The 22,342-nt window shown below is 38.0% G+C and overlaps 1 protein-coding gene across 1 annotated transcript in view; it reads left to right on the top strand.

Annotated features, from left to right (window-relative positions):
- Positions 1 to 3,593: 3,593 nt before the first annotated feature.
- Positions 3,594 to 22,342, top strand: part of MAGEB16 (MAGE family member B16) — a 96,932-nt gene continuing 78,183 nt past the window's right edge. Inside the window, exon 1 of the mRNA XM_027608483.1 lies at positions 3,594 to 3,656. Coding sequence (XP_027464284.1) covers positions 3,639 to 3,656 — 18 coding nt within the window. The 5' untranslated portion in view covers positions 3,594 to 3,638. The remainder of the gene's footprint in view (positions 3,657 to 22,342) is intronic.

The following is a 22,342-nucleotide window of genomic DNA, read 5'->3' as shown; positions in this document are numbered from 1 at the left end:
ATTGATATACTGTAACCCTAGAGAGTGCTCTGTTGATTGCCTTCCTAACAGTCATTTTTCCTTTCTTCTTCACTACTTACCCCACTTTTTGTGAATGTACCATTTCCTTTACCAAAGACTGGTCTATCCACAAGCATGGTATGCAATTCTCAAAATAAGATGCAAGGGGAACTCTGCTGTGTGGGACTGGGAAAGATTTGCCTCCCAGAAAAATAGAAGCACAAGGAGAGATGACATTTGTCTTCCACCAGGAATAGCTGAATGAAGGTGTTATGTAAGATCTTCAGTAGCTTTTTGGGGTTTATTAGTGTACATACCTAAAATGAAGCCAGCAGGCTGAGAATAGCTGAGCAAAAATGAATCTCTTAACATTTTTTAAAAAGATTTTATTTATTTATTTATTTATTTATTTATTTTTGAGAGAGAGAGAGAGAGAAATAGCATGAGAGGGGAAAGGGTCAGAGGGAGACGCAGGCTCCCCACTGAGCTGGGAGCCCCACACAGGACTCAATCCCAGGATCCAGGATCATAACCTGAGCTGAAGGCAGTTGCTCAACCAACTGAGCCACCCAGGCACCCTCTTAACATTTTTTTTAAAGACTTTATTTATTTATTAGAGAGAGAGAGGGAGCACAAGCAGGGGGAGCAGCAGGCAGAGGGAGAGGGAGAAGCAGGCTCCACGCTGAGCAAGGAGCCCAATGTGGAGCTTGATCCCAGGACCCCAGGATCATGACCTGAGCCAAAGGCAGATGCTTAACCAACTGAGCCACCCAGGTGCCCATGAATCTCTTATCATTTTGATGATGAAATGAACAGTTAACCCATATAATCTTCATCACCTGATTTCATGTAATATAAAATATTGAATTTTCTTATCTTTATTTTTTTTAAGATGTATTTATTTGAAAGAGAGAGAGTGAGAGAGCGAGCAAGCGGGGGAGGGGCAGGAAGAGAGGGAGAAGAAGAGAGAGAATCTCCAGCAGACTCCCTACTGAGCACGGAGCCTGACGTGGGGGCTCAATCTCACAACCCTTAGATCATGACCTGAGCTGAAATCAAGAGTCAGATGCTTCATCAACTGAGCCCCCAGGCACCCCTGGATTTTCTTATCTTTAAACCCCTTGTATTCATGTATTCTGTTATTTGTGGCTAAAAAGTCCTAAGTGACAAAAACAAAAACAAAAAATATTTAAGAGCAAAGTTAGAGTATCTATTCACCTTTAAGTCCCTTCAGTGCTCAGTATATACTGCATAGTAAAAGCTACATAAATGTTTATTAATTTAATTTAATTTGATTTATTTTTGGGGGGTGAGGAGCACCTGGGTGGCTCAGTTGGTTAAGTCTCTGACTTTTGGTTTGGCCCAGGTCATGATCTCTGGGTTGTGAGATCAAGCCCCATGTGGGCTTGGTGCTCAGCGTGGAGTCTTCTTAAGAGATTCTCTCTCTCCCTGTCCCTCCTCCTCTGTCTCTCCCTCTGCTCATGCTTTCTGTCTCTCTCTAAAATAAATAAATTAATCAAAATCTTATTTTTTAAAAAAGATTTATTTATTTACTTATAAATAAATCTAACAAAAATTTAAAATTTATAAATGTGGGGTGCCTGGGTGGCTCAGTTGGTTAAACATCTCCCTTCGGCTCGGGTCATGATCTCGAGGTCCTGGGATCGAGCTTCATGTCGGGCTCCTTGCTCAGGGGGGAGCCTGCTTCTCCCCCTTCCTCTGGCCCCCACTTGGGCTTGCTCTCTCTCTCTAGTGCTTGCTCTCTCTCAAATAAACAAAATCTTTAAAAAAATAAAATTTATAAATCTAGCAAAATAAATACAATATCTACATGAGGAAAGCTATAAAACGGTGATGAAAGAAAGAAAGAAGTAGAGAGACATTCCATGTTCATGGATAGGAAGACTCAAAATTATCAAGATGTCACTTCTTCCCATAGCGTCATTGCAATCCCAGTCAAAATCCCAGCAATTTATTTTTTGATATCAACAAACTCATTCTAAAATTTATATGGAGAGGCAAAAGATCCAGATTAGCCAACACAATATTGAAGGAGAAGGACAAAGTCAGAGGACTGAGACTACCTGACTTCAAGACTTACTATGAGGCTACAGTAATCAAGACAGTGTGGTACTGATGAAAGAATAGACAGGCCAATGGAAAAAAATAGAAATCCCAGAAATAAGTATACATAAATATAGCCAACTGACCTTTAACAAAGGAGCAAAGGTACTACAATGGAGCAAAGATGGTCTTCTCAATAAATGGTTCTGAAGAAAACTGGACATCCATATGCAAAAAAATAATCTAGACACAGACCTTATACCCGTCACAAAATTTAACTCATAATGGATAAATGTAGAACACAGAACTATAAAACTCTGAGAAGATAATATAAAATAAAAATCTAGATAATCTTGGGTATGGCAGTAAAATATAAATAACAGGAAAGGCATGATCCATGAAAGAAATGATAAGCTGGACTTCATTAAAATATTAAAAAAATATTTGCAAAAGACATATGTGATAAAGGACTGTTATCTAAAATATAGAAAGAACTCTTAAAGCTCAACAAGTAAACAAAAAACTCCACTAAAAACAGGCCAAAGACCTGAATAGACACCTTATCAAAAATGATAGGCAGACAGAAGATAAGGATATGAAAAAATGCTCCATATCCTATGTCATTAGAGAAATACAAATTAAAACAACAGTGAGATTCCACCACACACCTGTCAGAATGGCCAAAATCCTAAACACTGACAACATCAAATGCTGATGAGGCTGTGGAATGACAGTAACTTTCATACATGGCCGATGGGAATGCAAAAAGTTATAACCACTTTGGAAGACAGTTTGTCAATTTCTTACAAAACTAAACATACTCTTACTATACTGTATGATACAGCAGTCATGCTTTTTGGTATTTACTCAAGTGAGTTGAAAATTTATCTTTTTTTTTTAAAAGGCTTTTTGTTTGTTTTTTGTTTTTTTAAGTAAGCTCTACACCCAACATGGGGCTTGAACTCACAACCCTGAGAACAAGAGTCACATGCTCCAGGCACCTGGGTGGCTCAGATGGTTAAGCATCTGCTTCCGGCTCTGGTCATGATCCCAGGGTCCTGGGTTGGAGCTTCATGTCGGGCTACCTGCTCAGCGGGGAGCCCGTTTCTACTACCCTCTCTGCTCCTCCCCACTGCTCATGCTGTCTCTCTCTCTCAAATAAATAAATGAATAAAATCTTAAAAAAGATCATAAGATTAAAAATCAAAAAGATTATATCACTGCATTAAACCAAACTGTAAAAAATGTTTAAAATACAGTAAGTATACAAAATATTTTAGATGGTTGCAATTGTGGACTGGATGTGAAAGTCCAAATGGAATTACAGGTCCAAATAAAATGAAATATAGTATTACTATAGAGATCTTAAGCACATTTAACTTAAAAATAAGAGTGAGAAAAATGATATTTTAATTTTTGCTACTGAATTAGAAAATGATAAAATAAAACAAAACTGTATGCATACAATTTTCCTTAAATTCATTCATAGAGTTCTGGTAATGTGTTGTTTTTTTAACAAAAGGAAAAATCAGCGTTTTATTACATGCGCTCTGAGGACTGATGATGAAATTGAGATGCAAAGAATGACCAAGGTAGGAAGCTTTTGTACATTTCGGACAAAGAAGCACAAATCTGGGGTGCCTGGGTGGCTCAGTTGGTTAAGCGACTGCCTTCGGCTCAGGTCATGATCCTGGAGTCCCTGGATCGAGTCCCGCATCAGGCTCCCTGCTCAGCAGGGAGTCTGCCTCTCCCTCTGACCTTCTTCCCTCTCATGCTCTCTCTCTACCATTCTCTCTCTCTCTCAATAAATAAATAAAAATCTTTAAAAAAAAAGAAGCACAAATCTGTGAAGAATGTGCAGGACAATTATGTTCTTATGTTCAGGAGCTGTAATTAGTAAGGGATTTTCTTTTTCTTTTTTCTTTTTTTTTTAAAGATTTTATTTATTTGACAGAGAGAGACACAGCGAGAGAGGGAACACAAGCAGGGGGAGTGGGAGAGGGAAAAGCAGGCTTCCTGCTGAGCAGGGAGCCCGATGAGGAGCTCAATGCGGGGCTCGATCCCAGGACTCTGGGATCATGACCTGAGCCGAAGGCAGAAGCTTAACCACCTGAGCCACCAAGGTGCTCCTAGTAAGGGGTTTTAAACAGAATTTGGACTGGGTAGTAAATTAGTGAAAGTAACAAGATTTGTTTATACAGAATTCTTGGCCCTGAATTCCCTCTCACTGACAATGAGGTGGTCTCTCTGCCTTCTGGTGTGTGAGTGGTAGCATTCACATGTAGAATTTATTTCCTCCTTTCCGGAGACAAAGGAAAGTCTTAGTGTTCTTGCACTGGCCATTTCTTAAGTAACTTTAATTCAAAATAATCAGTATGACACTGTGGAACATTTTGTGTTGGATAGCCCTAAGCCCCTAGAGTTCCCTTCTCTGAAACTTCCCTGGAAGCTTCACATACTAAGAGCTGAGGTGGTAATTTATCTCGTAGAAGGAATCATAGTCCTGACAATGGGTCAGTTCTGTTAAACTAATTTCAGGAGGTGGTGATGCAGGTGTGTTTCCAAAGGTGGGCCTATGGTTCAAGTCATCAGGTATTAAACAAGAGGCATTTCTATGAAAATAAAAGAAAAGCAATGGCTAATGAGTGGAGAAAATGATAAACCAGTTTCTGAATTGCAAAGGTAGCCAGTCGAGATTTCTAAAGTCAGGGTAGGAGCATCTTTAGATGGAGTGAAGGCAAGCAGTGGCAATTGGAGAGATTTTCTGGTTTGCATTTAGAATCTTTGGTGATCTCTTTAAGTGACCCATGCAGCAACAGGCTCAGACATTGTCTGTATATAAGCTTTGTGGTGATTTCCCTGAAACTTATGTCACATCATTCATGTTCAGTTTGCAAGGCCTCAGGAAAAAGTAGTTTCAGTAGTTCTGGTAATATTAATAAAGCACTCAAACTTCGTTCATGTGTTTTATGACACTTGGACCTGTCAACAGAATGGCTTCCTTATTATTTACAGTTGGGTTACATATGTATATATATATAATGTAGTAGATTTATATGGAATCATATTTTAATATCTACACTGTAGCAACGTCCTATGAAGTCTGTTTCAATTCGGACTTCTACAATTTATGTGCAGTGTATTACTGCAGAGAAATAAAGTAGCAGAGGATACTCATAACAAGTTTATAGACTGCATGATAGAAAGACATATACCTATGTATCTATGTCAAAGTAAATTTCACATTGGGCATTCACAGGGATCAGGCAGTTGTACAGATACTGTTTAGGACAATCCAAGCTTGTGCATATATCTATAAAATGAAAGTCTGGGAAACACAATATTGAATCCTTTCATAATATAAGGAAATTATTGCTCCATTAGCTTTATTTGTAGTTTAACAAAAAATTATTTAAATGTTAACAGTTAGGCCATGGTAGTATATTAAGTGCAAAATGCAACATAAATAAAGCATTGTTAGCAAATCAAATTCTGACATTTGATTAAAATTAATAAGTTGAAAAGAATCAGTTTATAGAAATACTATTTCAAATTTCAATAATAAGGTGATTTGCATTAACAATTCTGTATGAAAAATGGCTCTTACCAAACATAATGCAACATAAATAAAGCATTGTTAGCAAATCAAATTCTGACATTTGATTAAAATTAATAAGTTGAAAAGAATCAGTTTATAGAAATACTATTTCAAATTTCAATAATAAGGTGATTTGCATTAACAATTCTGTATAAAAAATGGCTCTTACCAAACATGTGAACTGTGCTACAAAAGCTAGGCCTTAAAAAGGACTTTGCCAAAATTTATTATCCACATCTCATAGAGAATACACGTATTCCAAAAAGAAGTGAGATAAAACAAGAATCAGTTTTATTTTCTAAACATCAATCTTTCAGAAATTTAAAAACTAATTACAGAGAAAATTTGCATCCTATTAAGAAATTATATATCATATGTATGTACATATATGAAAATAATAAATTGTGACTAGAACAAATGCAGTGTAATTTCTGCAACTGTAAAATCACAGAAGCTTAATATCATGAAAGATATCTGAAAGATTTTATAACTCCAAGCAATAACCTTTATTTTTATCTGAACCACTTTAAACAGTACACTATCATATGGCAGTGGAAGGGAAAGCCGGTATTTCAAAATTACTTTCTGGTAAGTACCATAGAGAACAAATGTTTCATCAATAATCATCAAAATGAGTAAGAACTCTCAGAAAGGACAGATTACTTGTAACTTTAAAGTTTCAGTGTTGACTTCCCTCTGTTGAGCAAATTTTCACACATGTAGAGCCTGTATATGGAAGGCTTGGAATAAATAAGATGATTTTCTTAAGATTCATTTATTTGAGAGAGAGAATGAGAGAGAGAGCACACGAGAGTGAGTGCGGGGGGTTGGGAGGGAGAAAGGGAGGGCAGAGGGAGAGAGAGAATCCTGAAGCCGACTCCCCGCTGAGCCAGACACCAGACTCTCAACATGGGGCTGATCCCAGGACACTGAGATCATGACCTGAGCCAAAATCAAGAGACAGTAGTCGCTTAACCGACTGAGCCACTCAGGTGCCCCTAAGTAAAAAAAATTTTATGGCTTAAGGAAGACAGAATTACTTGACTTATAAAAGACAAAGCAAGGTGAAGGAATAATAAAAGGAATTCTCAATTACAGAAAGTATTACTACACGGATTGGAACAAAAAGTGAAACCATCTGAATACTAAATAAATATCTGAAAGATTATCTTATTTTGGGGGAAGTGGAGGTGATTTAGATAGTGGAAATTACTACTGAGTTGAATGGAGGCATCTCAGTAATTAGAGTTTCCAAATTAGCCTAGATTTTCAATGGGATGAGATGATTTCTTCTATGAATGGGATGGAGACAAATAGGTGATCTTCACAAATCAGCACAAATCCTGTGAATCCCATTTGCTTTGAGGGAAAACAATGACCGAATATACCCATTCCATGCTGTGATATTTTGATTTATAATAAGAAATATATATTTGGTCTTTGTCCACAGTAAGGTTCCTGGCTCACAGCTTGGAATTTCCTGAGCAATAAGAGCAATGGGAGCATTTTTGTTATAATATTTGACCACTTGTGTTTGGTTTCTGAAAATGCTTCAGAGCCATGAAGATGAAATGGGAGTCTTATTATTCATAAGAAGCCCCTTTCCAGGGCATTGACTGTCTGCCTTTGGCTCAGGTCATGATCCTGGGGTCCTAGGATCGAGCCCCTCATTGGGCTCCCTGCTCAGCAGGGAGTCTGCTTCTCCCCTCTCCCTCTGCTGCTCTCTCTCTGTCAAATTAATAAATAAAATCTTAAAAAAAAAAAAAAAAGAAGCCCCCTTCCCCCACGACTGGGTTTTGTTAACAAGGTGACTTTTAGAAAGCACCTACAGCTGGTGGCTGGTGGCTAGGGGAACCGACCATGAATAGAGGGTGGGAACATTCAGTTCCACCTCCCTGACCTCAGGGGAGGGGGAGATGGGCTGGATGTTGAATCAATCACCAATGAATGGCCAATGATTTAATCAATCACACCAATGTAATGAAGCCTCCATTAAAACCCAAAAAGGAGAGGGTTTAGAGAACTTCCAGACTGGGGAAAAAGAATGCTTCCATGTGCAACCGTGCTGGGTCCCCAACTCCACGAGAACAGAGCTCCTTCATCCAGGACCTCGCCCTGCTCTATCTGGCTGTTGATTCGTATCCTTTAATATCCTTTGTAACAAATTGATAATCTATTGGGTAAATGGGTTTCTCTGAGTTCTCTGAGCCCCTCTAGCAAACTAATCAAACCTGAGTAGGGGATTGTGGGAAATTCTAGTTTGTAGCCAGTGGGTCAGAAGCACAAGTAACAGCCTGGGCTTGCCATGTCATCTGAAGTGGAGGGCAGTCTTGTGGGACTGAGCCCGGAGCCCATAGGACCTGACACTATCTTCAGGTAGGTCGTGTCAAATTGAATTGAATTATAGGACACCAGCTGGTATCTGAGAATTATTGGTGTGAGGAGGCATCCCCCACACGTTGGAAATTGGGTGATCAGAACCCCTACACGTGTATTCACTTCACAAACCAGGATTGTTTTACAACTGAAATTTGAAGAGATTTCTCGGGAACCACAAATGTCTCAGATGCTTCACAGAAATAGTGCCTGGTACTTTTTCATCTGAGGTGCCACACCCTTGAATATATTCATAACATGTCATTGCAAAATCAATCTATCAAAATATCACTAGAAGTTTGTAGCTAATATAAAATTAGTTGAAACTCTACAGTTCCTGTATTTTTAAAATATTTTTCCTGCTAGAAACGTATTAATATTTTTTATGTCTAAAATGCGATTCAACCAAGGAGATGGATTTTTTTTAAAAAAATTTATTTATTTATTTGACAGAGAGAGTGAGAGAGAGCACGCACAAACAGAGGGAGAAGCAGGCAGAGGGGGAGGGAGAAGCAGGTTCCCCATAGAGCAGGGAGCCCATCGTGGGGCTCTATCCCAGGACCCTGAGATCATGACCTGAGCTGAAGGCAGCCGCTTAACAGACTGAGACACCCAGGAATCCCATGTTACTCTTATTGTTTTGAAGTCACAAGTAGTATATTAGTGATGTTGGTTTCTTTCAACCTGTGCATCCCAAATTTCAAAGATAGCAACTGGTGATTTAACCATTCTTTCAAGAACCAAATCTTATCCTTTTGGTAGAGTTTTTCCTAGCACCTTCCTATCACTTCGCTGTCATGATGATCTCATTAATATTCCTAATTTACGCCACCATAGTGATTAATATCTGCAAATAAACATTTTTGAGTGCTTACTATGTGTTAGGCACTGTATGAAGCTCTAGAATTATACATAACAATCTCAGTCCTTGGGTTGCATACAGACTAGTGAGGAAGGCAGATAAGCAGGGTTGTGAGTAAATTCTAAATGAGTGTATAGAAAGTCCCTTGGGAACAGAGTGGAGGCATGCTTGATCTTACCTTGAACGTACCGTGTTAGTTATCTATAGCTGTGTAAGAAATTAACACAAATGTAGGAGCTTAAAACAATACACATTTATTATCTCACAGTTTCCTTGGGTCAGGAGTCCAGACACGATTTGGATGGGTCATGTGCTTAGGGGCTCATACATTTTGTTTTTTTAAATTTTTTTTTAGATTTTATTTATTTGAGAGAGAGAGACAGAGATAGAGAGAGCACAAGTGGGGAGGAGAGGGAAAAGCAGGCTCCCCACAGAGCAAGGAGCCCGATGTGGGACTCGATCCCAGGACCCTGGGATCATGACCTGAGCCGAAGGCAGACGCTTAACTGACTGGAGCCACCCAGGCGCCCCTCATACATTTTCAATCAAAGCATGGGTCAGACTTACCTAGTATACACAGAATCATTTATATATGAACAATAATAAAGCATATTAAATATGTAAATGCAGTTTAATTTTACACATAAAATGACACATATATTGATGCTGTATAGTAATAGTAAATCTTGTTTCTCTTTTCCAATAAGGGAACATTTGATTTAACTGAATTCTTCTTATATAAAAATTTGTGAAAAGTATAAATTGCAATGTGATCAGTGATTTAATGAAATTCTCTGAGTCCCCTTGTATTAATTTATAACATAGCCTTAGAAAAATGCTAATATTCTGAAAAACAAACTGGGGGTTCTGGAGGGGAGGGGGTGGGGGGATGGGTTAGCCTGGTGATGGGTATTAAAGAGGGCACGTTCTGCGTGGGGCACTGGGTGTTATGCACAAACAATGAATCATGGAACACTACATCAAAAACTAATGATGTAATGTATGGTGATTAACATAATAAAAAAATTTTAAAAAGAAAAATGCTAATATTAATTTATAATAGCATAATAATAAAGTCAATTTTATTCTTTGCATTAGACAATGGGAATATTAATATTTTACTCCATAATTTTATATTAGTTAATCAAAATATAATTGCACTTAATTTGGCATCTCAGACATCACTTTTGATTGCATGTACTTTGTCTTCTTAGAGAAAATATTAGGAAAAAACTACAATATTGCTGTCAAATAAATATTGCTCTCAATCTAATAGATTATATTGAATTACAAACACTTAAGTAAAAATGGATCTATTAATCCATGCATTCAATTATATTGCTAAGTATATTGAAAAATAGACGTATACACTTAAATATGTAATCAAATCAATCTCTAAGCCCAACTAGTTGGCTTTTGTTCTAATTAAATGTGCATTAACTTCTTAGCCATTAAGAACCACATGTTGAAACCTGTGAAGTAATTAGGCCTCTGTTTGATGGCTTTACATGTGTATAATAAAAACATTTCTACTAACACTGCTCAAGGAAAGGGCATTTGTTTCATTTTAGTTATTCACTTTGAACTTCCAAATAAAAATGAAATGATTTATGTAAAAGCTCTATGAAAGTAGAAACAGTTCTACAAAACTCCCACTGAGATTTGTAAAGATTCTAAGATTAGGGCAAATCCTACAAAAGCCCTGAAAATTCATACTGTCAAATACTAGAAATTCAAATAAATTCCTGCTTTTGTGTAGACGGGGCAGATTAAGTCATAACCCAGTACATCAGAAAATGTATCTTCTGGGAAGAGGAGTTGACAGACCCCTACACAAAGCACACAAACAATGCAAAGTACAAAGCAATGTCTTGACATAAGCCTGGGGCTCTGTCTTCACTGTGGTACCCAGCATGTGAGCATCTGCTCTGCATAGTCCTGGTTTCCCAAGTAGGAAACCACCTATCGTTGCTGGGCTTATCTGTATGGGAGAGGAAAGAGGATCAAGTGTGGGCATCGATTATTAACTGTATGCGGTGGGGAAGACGGAATTCTTGAGCTTGGGGCTGGGTTAAGAGAAGGTTCCAATTTCAGCCACTTACTGTGTCATAATCATCCCTCTCCCACTAAACCTTATGCCATTTTTTGAGGCTAATCTAGACTCCTCCTTCCCCTGGATAGATTTATCTTCCAAGTCTTTTTTGTCCTTTTTTTTTTTTTTAAGATTTATTTATTTATAAAGAGTTAGAAAGTGTTCCCTCCTTTTCTGTTTTTTTATCTTTTTATTTTTTTAAGATTTATTTATTTATTTTAGAAGGAGAGAGAGAGAGTGAGAGTGTGGAGAGGGGCAGAGGGAGAGAGAAACGGACTCCCCACTGAGCAGTTAGCCTCACGCAGGGCTCAATCCCAGAACCCTGAGATCATGACCTGAGCTGAAATCAAGAGTTGGTTGCTTAACCAACTCAGCCACCCTGGCGCTCCTCCTTTTCTGTTTATAGGAGAGTTTGAGAATCACTGATGTAAATTTTGTAAAATTTATATTCTTTGTCATGTGTGGCTACCAATTATTTGTTCCTCTAGCTTAGAAGTCAGCTATTTTTCTGAAACAGCAGTAGTCAAAAAAAAAAAAAAATCCTATCCATCCATCCATCCATCCATCCATCCATCCATCCATCCTCTATCATCTATACCTTCCATTCTTTGCAGGTGGGGTCTGTGTTGGAACACTTATTCAGAGCTTAACCATGTTTTTAACAACTCTACCATAGCTTTCAATTCCTTCTTACATGGAGCTAAAATATCAACTAGTAGTGGAAGGTCATGATCTTCTTAGGTATTTTCTGAGTATGCCTTTGGCCCTGGACATGTACATGTCCAAATCTAGAAGGCTTCCCAGCACATGTGGGAACTTTTCAAAGTTTTAATTGCTCCAAATATCTTCTTCACTAGCTTCTTCCTTACCAGCTTTCATTCTTTTATTTGTACAGATTTTTGTCCTTTACCCCAGGTGGCTTCTTTTATTACATTTGTATTTCAGATTGGCTTTCAACAAATGCTCAGAAAGCAAACTGAGCCCTGGAAATACTGTATGCAGGTGAAACAAATGCAAGCACTTGAGTTGAACTTTCAGGGATCCATCACAGTTGAAAACACATAACCACTTTTCTTTGAGAATGAGGTTTATATTGGTCTCCCTGGTACCAGAAACTTTTACCAGAAATGTGGGCTTTTGTTTTCATGGCTGCTGCCAAGCTGGGGAGTGGGTTATGTAAACAGTTAAGTTAAACACCAGAGCATTTTCTTACCCAAACTCAGCAGCTTCTTTTTCCATTGAGTTTCCCTGTTGTTGTTTTTTTTAAGTTTCTTTATTAGATTCCAGAATTTTAAAAAACTTGATTCTGAGAGTCTAAATCAGCCTATCCATTACTTTTGTGAGGGGACAAAATTTTGAAGTTTCCTACTCTGCCCTTTTTGATTATTTATAAAAGTTATTTTTATTTTTATTGTTTATTTTATTTATTTTTTAAGATTTATTTATTTTTTTAGAGAAAGAGCAGGGGAAGAGACAGAGGGAGAGAGAATCTCAAGCAGTGGGAGCACTGAGTGTGGGGGATCACTTGATCCTGTCACCCTGAGATCATGACCTGAGCTCAAATCAAGAGTTGGACGCTTAACCAACTGTGCCACCCAGGTGCCCCTATAAAAGTCATTTTTATATCTAAAGGAACTGAGTATTATTTGAGGGTGGTTTCTCTTTTTTTCCATAATTTTAGTAAGTCCCAATCTATATGCTCTTTGATATTGATTCAATTTATGATTACTGCTCCCATTTTTTGTAGCTACACTCCTCTCCACATGTCCAAACCAGTGAATTACCTGGGTAAAATAAAGATGAAATCTCATCTGGCTATCAAACACCTGAAAACAATTATTTGATTTCATCATGACTGCTGGAATTTGGGAGGAGGCTACATGAAAGCTAAAGTGTTAATCAAAGCAGTAAATATTCATAAAATTACACATAATATACTTCCCCTCTCCATGGGGTAGCCTCTCCCGCTTCAGCCACCCTTCTTTCCCTTTGACCATAACTTGTCATCCCACAGTAAGCACCTGCATGCTTTTGAAGAACATGTGAGGAGAAAATCTGGGAATGAGAAATTTGTACTCAATTGGTATTTAATTATTATTGGAGATTGTGTCTGAGTTCCTATCAATGGCCCTATTATTTAGTCTGTAAGATGCCACATGCTTTGAGGGTACTAATATTATAGCACAAAGGGACATCTCCTGAAATGCCTTTTACCAGATGAAGAAAGAGAAAGTCCTGTTTTCCAATGTTGATGATGTTAAAAAACAAAACAGGGGTTACCTGGGTGGCTCATTAAGTGTCTGCCTGTGGCTCAGGTCATGATCCCAGGGTCCTGGGATCGAGCCCCGCATCGGGCTCCTTGCTCAGAAGGGAGCCTGCTTCTCCCTCTGCCTGCTTCTCCCTCTGCCTGCCGCTCCCCCACCTTGTGCTCTCTCTCTCTCTGACAAATAAATAAATAAAAATCTTAAAAAAAAAAAAATACAAAACAAAACCACAGGCCCAAAATGGAGTCAGTTATCTTAGTCCATGTCAGCAAACGTGGGCTTACTATCAAACCTAATTGCAGGTTTTTTTGTTTGTTTGTTTTTTAAGTAGGCTCCATTCCCAGTGCAGGGCTTGAACTCACAACACTGAGATCAAGACCTGATCTGAAATCAAGAGTCAGATGCTTAACTGACTGAGCCACCCAGGCGCCCCTAACCTATTTGTAGTTTTGACTTCTCCCAGAAATGCAGCTTTAGCCAATCAGTCAGAAATTTTCTGGTCAGCACCAATTAGGTAATCTGTCACATGGACCCTCTCCATCCTCTAAAGGAAGATGAGGTAATCCACCTAATAAGACCCTTTTGTCCCCAAAAGAAGGTGACCTCACCCTAAATTATCCTTTTTTTTCTTTTTATGACTTCCTTGTCCTGCTTTTAGAAACCTTTCCCTTTTGTAACCTATTGGAGCATCTCTCTACTTGCTAGATGGGATGATGCCCAATTCATGAATTAATTGATACAGCCAATTAGATCTTTAAAATTAACTCAGTTGAATTTTTGTTCTTTAACAATGTTAACTGTATGGACCCACTTACTTCTTTTTTTTTCGAACCCACTTACTCTTTAAGTAAACTGTAGGATATGGAGAAAGACTATAACAAATTTTAAAGTTTGCCACTTTCAAGCCTGAATGAGTGGATGAGAAAAGCTTGCTGAGCATATGTCACATTTGTAAGAATTAGAGAATGCATCTCTTGCTTCAGTGAGTGCAGCCTTGTGCTAGAACAACTTTGCCCTCAACAAGATGCCCCTTGAAAAGCGTAATTTTTGCTAGTATACATGGTGTCCTAGTACATGGTCACTAATTTCTGTAATACAGTTAGACACACTAACAATTTCTAGAGTAAAGAATACATTTTTATATGATGACAGAGACAGGAATAATTGGTTAACAAAAGAGCTCGATCAAGGAAGATGAGTATAAATTTGCCAGTAAAATAATGAAATGGCAAGGGACAGATATGCTTGGGAGAACACTGCAAAAAGAGCAGCTAAGCATGAAATTTCATGGATACTTGAGTGGCCAATTTTGAAAATGGTTTGTAAGAAGTGACAATAAATTAGTTGCATGGATAAAATAAAATGATGTTGAGGAGGCCAATCAATAATTTTTAAGTTGAATAACTTAGGTTTTATTTTATTGAAGGCAGGAACTCAAAGGAAGGTATTGATCACTGCTAAAATCTGATTTCATCTTTGTTTTAGAGAGAGTCTCTGGAGAGTACAGTAAGAGTTGGAGATAGAAACCGGAGTCAGGCATAGTGGCTAATTAGCTCTGGCAACTTATCTCTACTGCTTTCTGGTTTTGCTTATGTGATTCTGGCAAGGGATACCCTATGGCCAATATTTGATTGCTAGCATAGAAATAGAAAGAAGTATGTGAGGAGCAGTAGTGAAAAGAGAAGTGACAATATTGCACTTGAGGGAAGGAATAGGAAGTAAGAAAGGGGGAGGGGAGAACAGTTATGAGGAATCTGGATGTAAAGATCAATCATGATGATGGTTTTTGTGATATTCACACTTAAAGGAAAGCAAATTTCAATTTACTTGCAGAGCAAATCGATGGCAAATTTTTGAACAGAAACTTTTCCAATAAGCATAGTAATGGTGGGGAGGAAAAGTGTTAAATTCATTTCATTCTAGAGTTTAGGCACAGCTTCCTGGTATTTCCTGAGATAATGTCTCAGGAAATTATATTTATTATATTTATTAAGCAATCCATTTATGGGGCGCCTGGGTGGCTCAGTCGGTTAAGTGTCTGCCTACAGCTCAGGTCATGATCCTGGAGTCCCGGGATCCAGCCCCAAGGTGTCAGGGCTCCCTGCTCAGGGTATCTGCTTCTCCCTCTCCCTCTGCTCACCGCCCCCCTCCCCCCCCCCCGCCCCGCCACCCTCCAGCCTTGTGCTCACGCATTCACGCACATTCTATCTCTTGCTCATGTTCTCTCTCAAATAAATAGATAAAATCTTTTAAAAAAGCAATCCATTTATATGTTATTCTATTTAAATATATATATTACCATTTCAGAATGTTTATGGAATAATCTCTCAGGCATGCACATAAGATTATGTTAAAATGACTGAAATTTTCAGTGCAGGCATATAAATCTTTGAGTCTTTAACCCTCACTAAGCCTTCTAGCATCTCTCTCTGACTTAATTATTATCAATTATTCAACTACAAAACATTTTTTTTTTCAAAATAACAGCAGTTATTCTGCCCTGGTCAGGTTATTGTATAATTTTTAAAAGTCAAGTAATCATCTTGAATGATTAATGACCTCTTTCTAGGCTATGCAATTTAACATTTCATAATTTCAGTTTTGCTCCCTTTTGGCCTATCTAGCCTTCAAACTCATATAATTTGCCTATACAGTTTAAACAAATAATCTACAAAACCTGACAGGATCTAGGTTCAAGGTAAGAGAATAAGTAGAATTTAAGATCTAAAAGACAATAATGCAGATATTATCTATCTAGGTCAACATTTTTTTATAAGATTGAGGTTATTTGTATCTAGAGGGCGTCCACGACCTGTCCAAGGTTACTCAGCTAATTAGTTACAGTGCTGGGATTAGACCTTTCTTGCCCATTCAATTTTGTGTTCTTCCTTTCTGGGTCATTAATAGTTGGTCTTTTTGCAAAGTTGCATGCAACCATGCTATTTGAGGAATACAATTATCCAGATACACAGAATGAAGAAAATATTTTTTGTGGGTGTTCTTAGTTTCTCCCCAGAAAATATAATTGCAATTAATCATGTGTACTGAAAACATGGAATTAAAAACAGGAAGGAACTTGTTCAGGTGACTCTAAGAACACCTCACAATGACAAGTGTCTGCTATCATTCAGAGAATTTCATTTCTCTGGTCACAACCTCTAGACTTGAAAATTAAGGATTTTCTCTTTTTTTTTTCCAGCTTTACTGACATATAATTGGCATAATATTGTGTAGGTTTAAGGTATACGATGTGATGATTTAATATATGTATATATTGCAAAATGATTACTACTATCATCTTACATAGTTACAATTGTGTGTATGTGTGTGTAGAGAACTTTTAAGATCTACCCTCTTAGCAACTTTTAAATGTACAACACAATACTAACTATAGTCAGGATACTGTACATCACTTCTCCAGGACTTATTTTATAACTTCAACATTCCATATTGCATTTGCATTCTTTTATTGGTCTGATTTTATTTTAAGAAAAGTAGAGAAAAATAATTATACTAGACTATATTATACTACGGATTATAGTCTCCTGAATAAAATCTCTAACATAAGGAAAACAATAATTGTTTTTAGTATTGTTATGTAATAAATAAGAGAACATATTCAAAGTGAAAAAGTTAGATAAAATAATTTTTAGGCAAATGGTAATACACTGTCAGGGAGGAATAATTTCCTCTGTCCTTCAAGGTCCTTCTAGCTGGACTAAGAATTAAAGTGATATGAGACAGATTAACAGAGAAAATCAAAGTTAATAGCATACATACTGACGGGACTCCACACGGACATGGAAATTCCAAAGACAGTGAGGCAACATGAAGCTGATATGAGCTAAGGAGAGGGGTAGCGTCTGAGGATACAAGGGGGAGAAAAATCTGTAGCAAGAAGGTGAAAGGAGATGTTTGGAAAACAAAGTCTGCCCTGCCTTATGTAGATCAGTTTCTTAGATAAAGAGGAATCTCTGTTAATAGCTTAATTCCTGGTAAAAGAAGGCAGTTGAGGGGGAGGTAAAGAGCTTTTTCTGAATCTGCTGGGTTTGGATTGCTTTTAACTCAAAATAATGTTCATGCCAAAGTGGCCCATCTTGGGGTGGCCTGCCCTTAGTCACTACAACACCATCTGTGTAAGATGTAGAAATAAATGGAATTGAATGGAGACTCATTTATTGATATCTTAATAAAAATTGGCTAATCAGTAGAGGGGGTACTGTTTGTAATTTATATTAGAGACAAATATTTTGGCAAGTAGTTTTCTCCTTTTAAATAGACTCTCATGGCTTAATACTCAAACTTAGTTCAGGTTTTCCTTCAGCCACACACAGACACTGAAAATTGTGATAATGTTATAATCACTGAGTCTAACTGCTTATGAATACTATATTTGGGAGTGAAAATAACAGAATTTTAAATTAAAATAAGGATGCCAAGACAATTTGAATATAACTAAAAAATGATTTCTTGTTTTCTCAAGCCTCTGCTTTGTTGAGCTGATGCATTTTGTCCTCTAATTACTTTTGAAAATTTTTCATCATTGGGGTTGATCACTCAGCTGTATTTGTACTAAAAAAAATGTTTTTTTGTTCCCTCAAAATGCATGACTGCTTAGGAAATATACTATATGCAAATTATATAAAAATATTATTTGTTTCCTGGAGTAACTGAACTGAAGATAATTGTGTATCTTAATTAATGAAATTCCAGGAAATTTTATCCTATGGAAGCAGACCACCAAATGAATTATATTATAAACAAATATCAATTTGAGAAGAAGGTAATGAAGCTAGGAACAATATGACCTTGCAAACAAATTATTTATTTCTACATTGTTTTCCTATTTAATTTTCAATTTCTACCATTTAACTTCTTATCTAAGATACTTATATTCTTTGGAATATTTTACACATGATCCATTTAAAAATTGGTTGCCTACTTAAAGATATCTGTCATAATCTGTTAATCTGTTTTAGGGTTGTGGGGCACTTAAACCTGTTACATTTCTTCTTCAAAGCTGAATTTGATGCCCCTTAGTTTTCTAGTAGTTATCAGCATGCCTGTCACAAGCCCATTCAGTTGCAAGATTCTCCACTGTGGAGCCAAACCCAAATTTTCCAGCCTTTGTTTTCATTCATTCTCTCAAGTCTTGATCCCTCTAGATCTTTTGTGTCAGAAGCTGAGTCTCACAAGATCCTCACGTGATGTGTATGCTCATGATAGTATAACAAGCCCTGCTCCCAAAGAATGGTCCCACTGCATTTAGATGGATCTTTTAAGTGCCTGGTGTCAAGGAGCAAGAATTCCTGTCCCCTCAAAGGTCCCTCTAGCCAGACTAAGAATTAAATTGACATGAGACAGATTAATAAGAGAAAATCAAATTTAATAGCATACCTATGGAGAATCTGTTACCAAACTTAAACCTGTCTGTGCACCTGATGTGCAGTAAGCCAATGTCTGAGACACCACTTTTATTTATTTTTTTAAAAGATTTGTTTATTTATTTTAGAGAGAGGGAGAGAGTGCGAGCATGCAAGGGGTGGGGGGAGGGCAAGGGGAGAGGGAAAGTCTTGAGCAGACTCGGTGCTGAGCACATGGAGCCTGATGTGGGGGACTCAATCTCCACCCTGAGATCATGATCTGAGCCTGAACCAAGAGTCAGATGCTCAACTGACTGTACCACCACCCAGGACACCTGAGACACCACTTTAAAAGCAAAGAAAACTTTATTATCAGAAAAGCAGCCCAACAAGAAGGCAGGGGATCATTCTCAAAGCTGTCTTGCTCTGCTGAGCCTAGGGACAGCTTATATACATGAGAGGAGGGTAAAGTGTTTCTTGGAAAACTCGAGACAGGGCTGGGTGGGGGGGGGTGGAGTGTTTGAAACAATGTGAAGGTAAACATTTTTCCAGACAATGAGGCACTGTTTGGTACCTGGTATGATCAGATATCTCAAGACAAATGTTACCATCCAGTCCCCATTGATGTGGGAAACAAAGGCTGGAGAAAAATTATTAAATTTCCATACTACCTAGAGACCACTGACAAGTCCTTGAAACAGGCAGAGTGACATTCCTCTAGGGACTCAACTGCCTCAATGTTAATACTTTGCAAAGGGCAAAAGGCAATCCTAGCCTGATTCCCCCCCCCCCCACAACCAGGATGCTGTAAGTCTACTTTAACGTATAATAAATAATTCCTTTGGAAACTTCCTTATCTCTAAACCCTCCAAGATACGTGTTGGGCAATCATCCCCCAAGCATATGGCCCACTGATATAAATCTGAAGGGTCTCATGACTAAGGTTTTATTAGACTGTAATAAATGACCTTTTCCCAAAAATAGCTAGTCCTCTCAAGGTCCTGGAAACCTTGCTTCCAAAATTCTTTAGAGACTTACGCTATCCCTAACCCCCTCCCAACCTGAAAGTATATAATGGGCCACTCCTCATGACCCCGGTGCAGCTCTTTCTGCCCACAGGTCCTGTCCCCATGTTGTAATAAAACCACCTTTCTGCACCAAAGACGTCTCAAGAATTCTTGGACGTTTGCTTCAAACCCTAATAACGTCTTTCATACATCACCTGTTAGGTTTCTATAATCAGTGGGTAAGCAGGAAGTAGAGGTAAAAAGGCAAAGTTAATGATTGATCTTGCATGAGGTTAAGCGGTGCATAAAACATAATTAAGTAGGGAACAAAACAGAACGTGGAGTTAAGTTAATAATGTAACTAATACAACTATAGTTCTGCATATGCTTTTAAAACAGGTCCAGGGGGTACCTGAGTGGCTCATTCGGTTGAGGGTCTGCTTTCTGCCCAAGTTATGATCTCCAGGTCCTAGGATTGAGCCCCATATCCCCACCCCAGTTGGACTCCCTGCTCAGTGGGGAGTCTGCTTCTCCCTCTGCCCCTCCCACCACCCTCCCCGCTTGTGCTCTCTCTCTCAAATAGATAAATAAAATCTTAAAAAACAAACAAACAAAAAAACAAGTCCAGGAACCAAGCATCTGGCCTCAAATCCACATAGACATGGAAATTCCAAAGACAGACAGGCAAAATGAGATATATATATTATCCTGAACTAAAGAGAAAGGTGTAGGAGTCTGGGACTTCGGAGGAAAAAAATATACTTCACAGGGTGATAGCAAGAGCAGATGTTTACTAATTAGATGTTTACCCTGTTGCTCAGATAAAATTTAACTCTGCTAATAACACTTCTTCTGGGAAAGACCCCTGATTTAGATTCTTCTGTGTAGTTAAGGGAGGGGGAAAACCTTCTCTTGAGCCTACAGGGTCTCGATTGCCTTCAGCTCAAAATAATCCGCATGCCAAAGCGGTACATTCCGGGGAGGACTGTCCTGAGCCCCTTCACTGGTAAGTGCCAGGCGAAGGGTTAGGTTTTTGATATGTGTTGCCTCATGTAGTCCACACCACATCCTTACTCTCATTCTGCCTCTTAAGATATGAGAATTTAAAAAAAATTTATTATGGAAAATACAAAATATATACAATTACAGAGATAAAACTAGCAAGAAATCCCCCTGTATCCTTCTCCCAGGTTCAATAGTGCAGAGCCAAACATTTTTGTGATTATTTCAGATCAAATCCCAATCATCATATCCTTAAATAGTTCAGTATCTCTAAAACAAGCAGACTCTTTTTTTTTTGACACAACCATAATGCCATTACTACTAAAAATATTTTTAAAATTATTCCTTAATATCATCAAACATCCAGGCAGTGTTCATATTTCCCTAATTGTCTCCTAATTGTGTGTGTGCTGCCATTTCCAAGTACCTTTGTTTCAATTAGCATCTAAATAAGGTTCATCAGTTATGATTGTATGATACATCTTTCAACTATCTCTCTCTATAATATTGTGATTTGTAAGTGTAAAAAACAAAATTTAACTGAGTAAATTTAAAGATCTTATTGGCTTTATTTAATGAGTCATGAATCGGGCAGCATCCCATTAGTAAATAGACAGGTGCCCAGAGGAGCTGTTCAAAATGGAAGGATTTCATAGGCAGAAGAAGGATGGGACATGGAGGCTATTAGTAAAAGAAAAGAAAGGATTATTTCAGTTAAGGTTACCTTAAGGGGGAGGCAGGGGGTTTTATCAGGCAGATTACCTCAGTATTACAGACCAGGGCTGATTGGTTTAAAATTCCACTTCTGAGAGAGATTGAAACTGCAATTAAGTTTTGCTTTGTTGTCCTGGGGGACAAGCAACTCCACCTTGGGCCTGTTATTCCTTTTTTCTTAGTATAAGAAATATATGTATTTAGTCATTGGGATGATCAAAATATATTTCTCATATATATTTGGACTTTGCCCACCATTTCTGAATCACAGGTCCCAAAACCCTTGGAACTCTCAGGTCTGTAAGAGCAGTGAGAGCATCTTTTGTCATAGTATTTGGTCCCTTGTCTTCAGTTCCTGAAATTACTTCAGAGCCATAAAGGTGAATGGGTGTCTTATTATTCTTAAGAAGCCCTTTTCCAGCACAACCGGGTTTATGTTAATGAGGTGACTTTAGATTATATAAGACTGAAGAATCACAGACCTGTACCTCTGAAACCAATAATACATTATATGTTAATTAAAAAAAAAAAAAAAAAGCGTGCTAGGGCAAGTAGAGCCATACAGAAACTACCTGGGGACCTAAAATGACTTCTCTTGTGTCATGAAAGCTATGTCCCAAGTCTTTCTGGGGACCCTAACTCTTTCTGCTTATAAGTCCACTCTCAGATATTATCCTTGGCCATGCCATATGGGCCCAGTGTTTTTCCAGGCCAGAGATTCTATTTGTTCATACTGAAAAACAATCTAGCAAGGCAAAGAACACACCACCATAGAACTCTTCTTAATGACCTAGACTTACTATGTAAAAAAAAAAAAAAAAAAAAAAAAGGAGGTGACTTTAGAAAAGTACCTAAGGATGGGATCTGGTTGCAAGGAGAACCAACCACATATTAGAGGTTTGGAACTTTCAGTCCCACCCCGACCTCAGGGGAGGGGAGTGGGGCTGGAGGTTGAAAGATCTCACCTATGTACTGTAACCTCCATAAAAACCCAAAAGAA

This window comes from Zalophus californianus, chromosome X, assembly GCF_009762305.2.
Source record: "Zalophus californianus isolate mZalCal1 chromosome X, mZalCal1.pri.v2, whole genome shotgun sequence".
Lineage (NCBI taxonomy): Eukaryota > Metazoa > Chordata > Mammalia > Carnivora > Otariidae > Zalophus > Zalophus californianus.
Note: the sequence above shows the minus strand (reverse complement) of the source record. Positions and strands in the feature narration are given on the sequence as shown.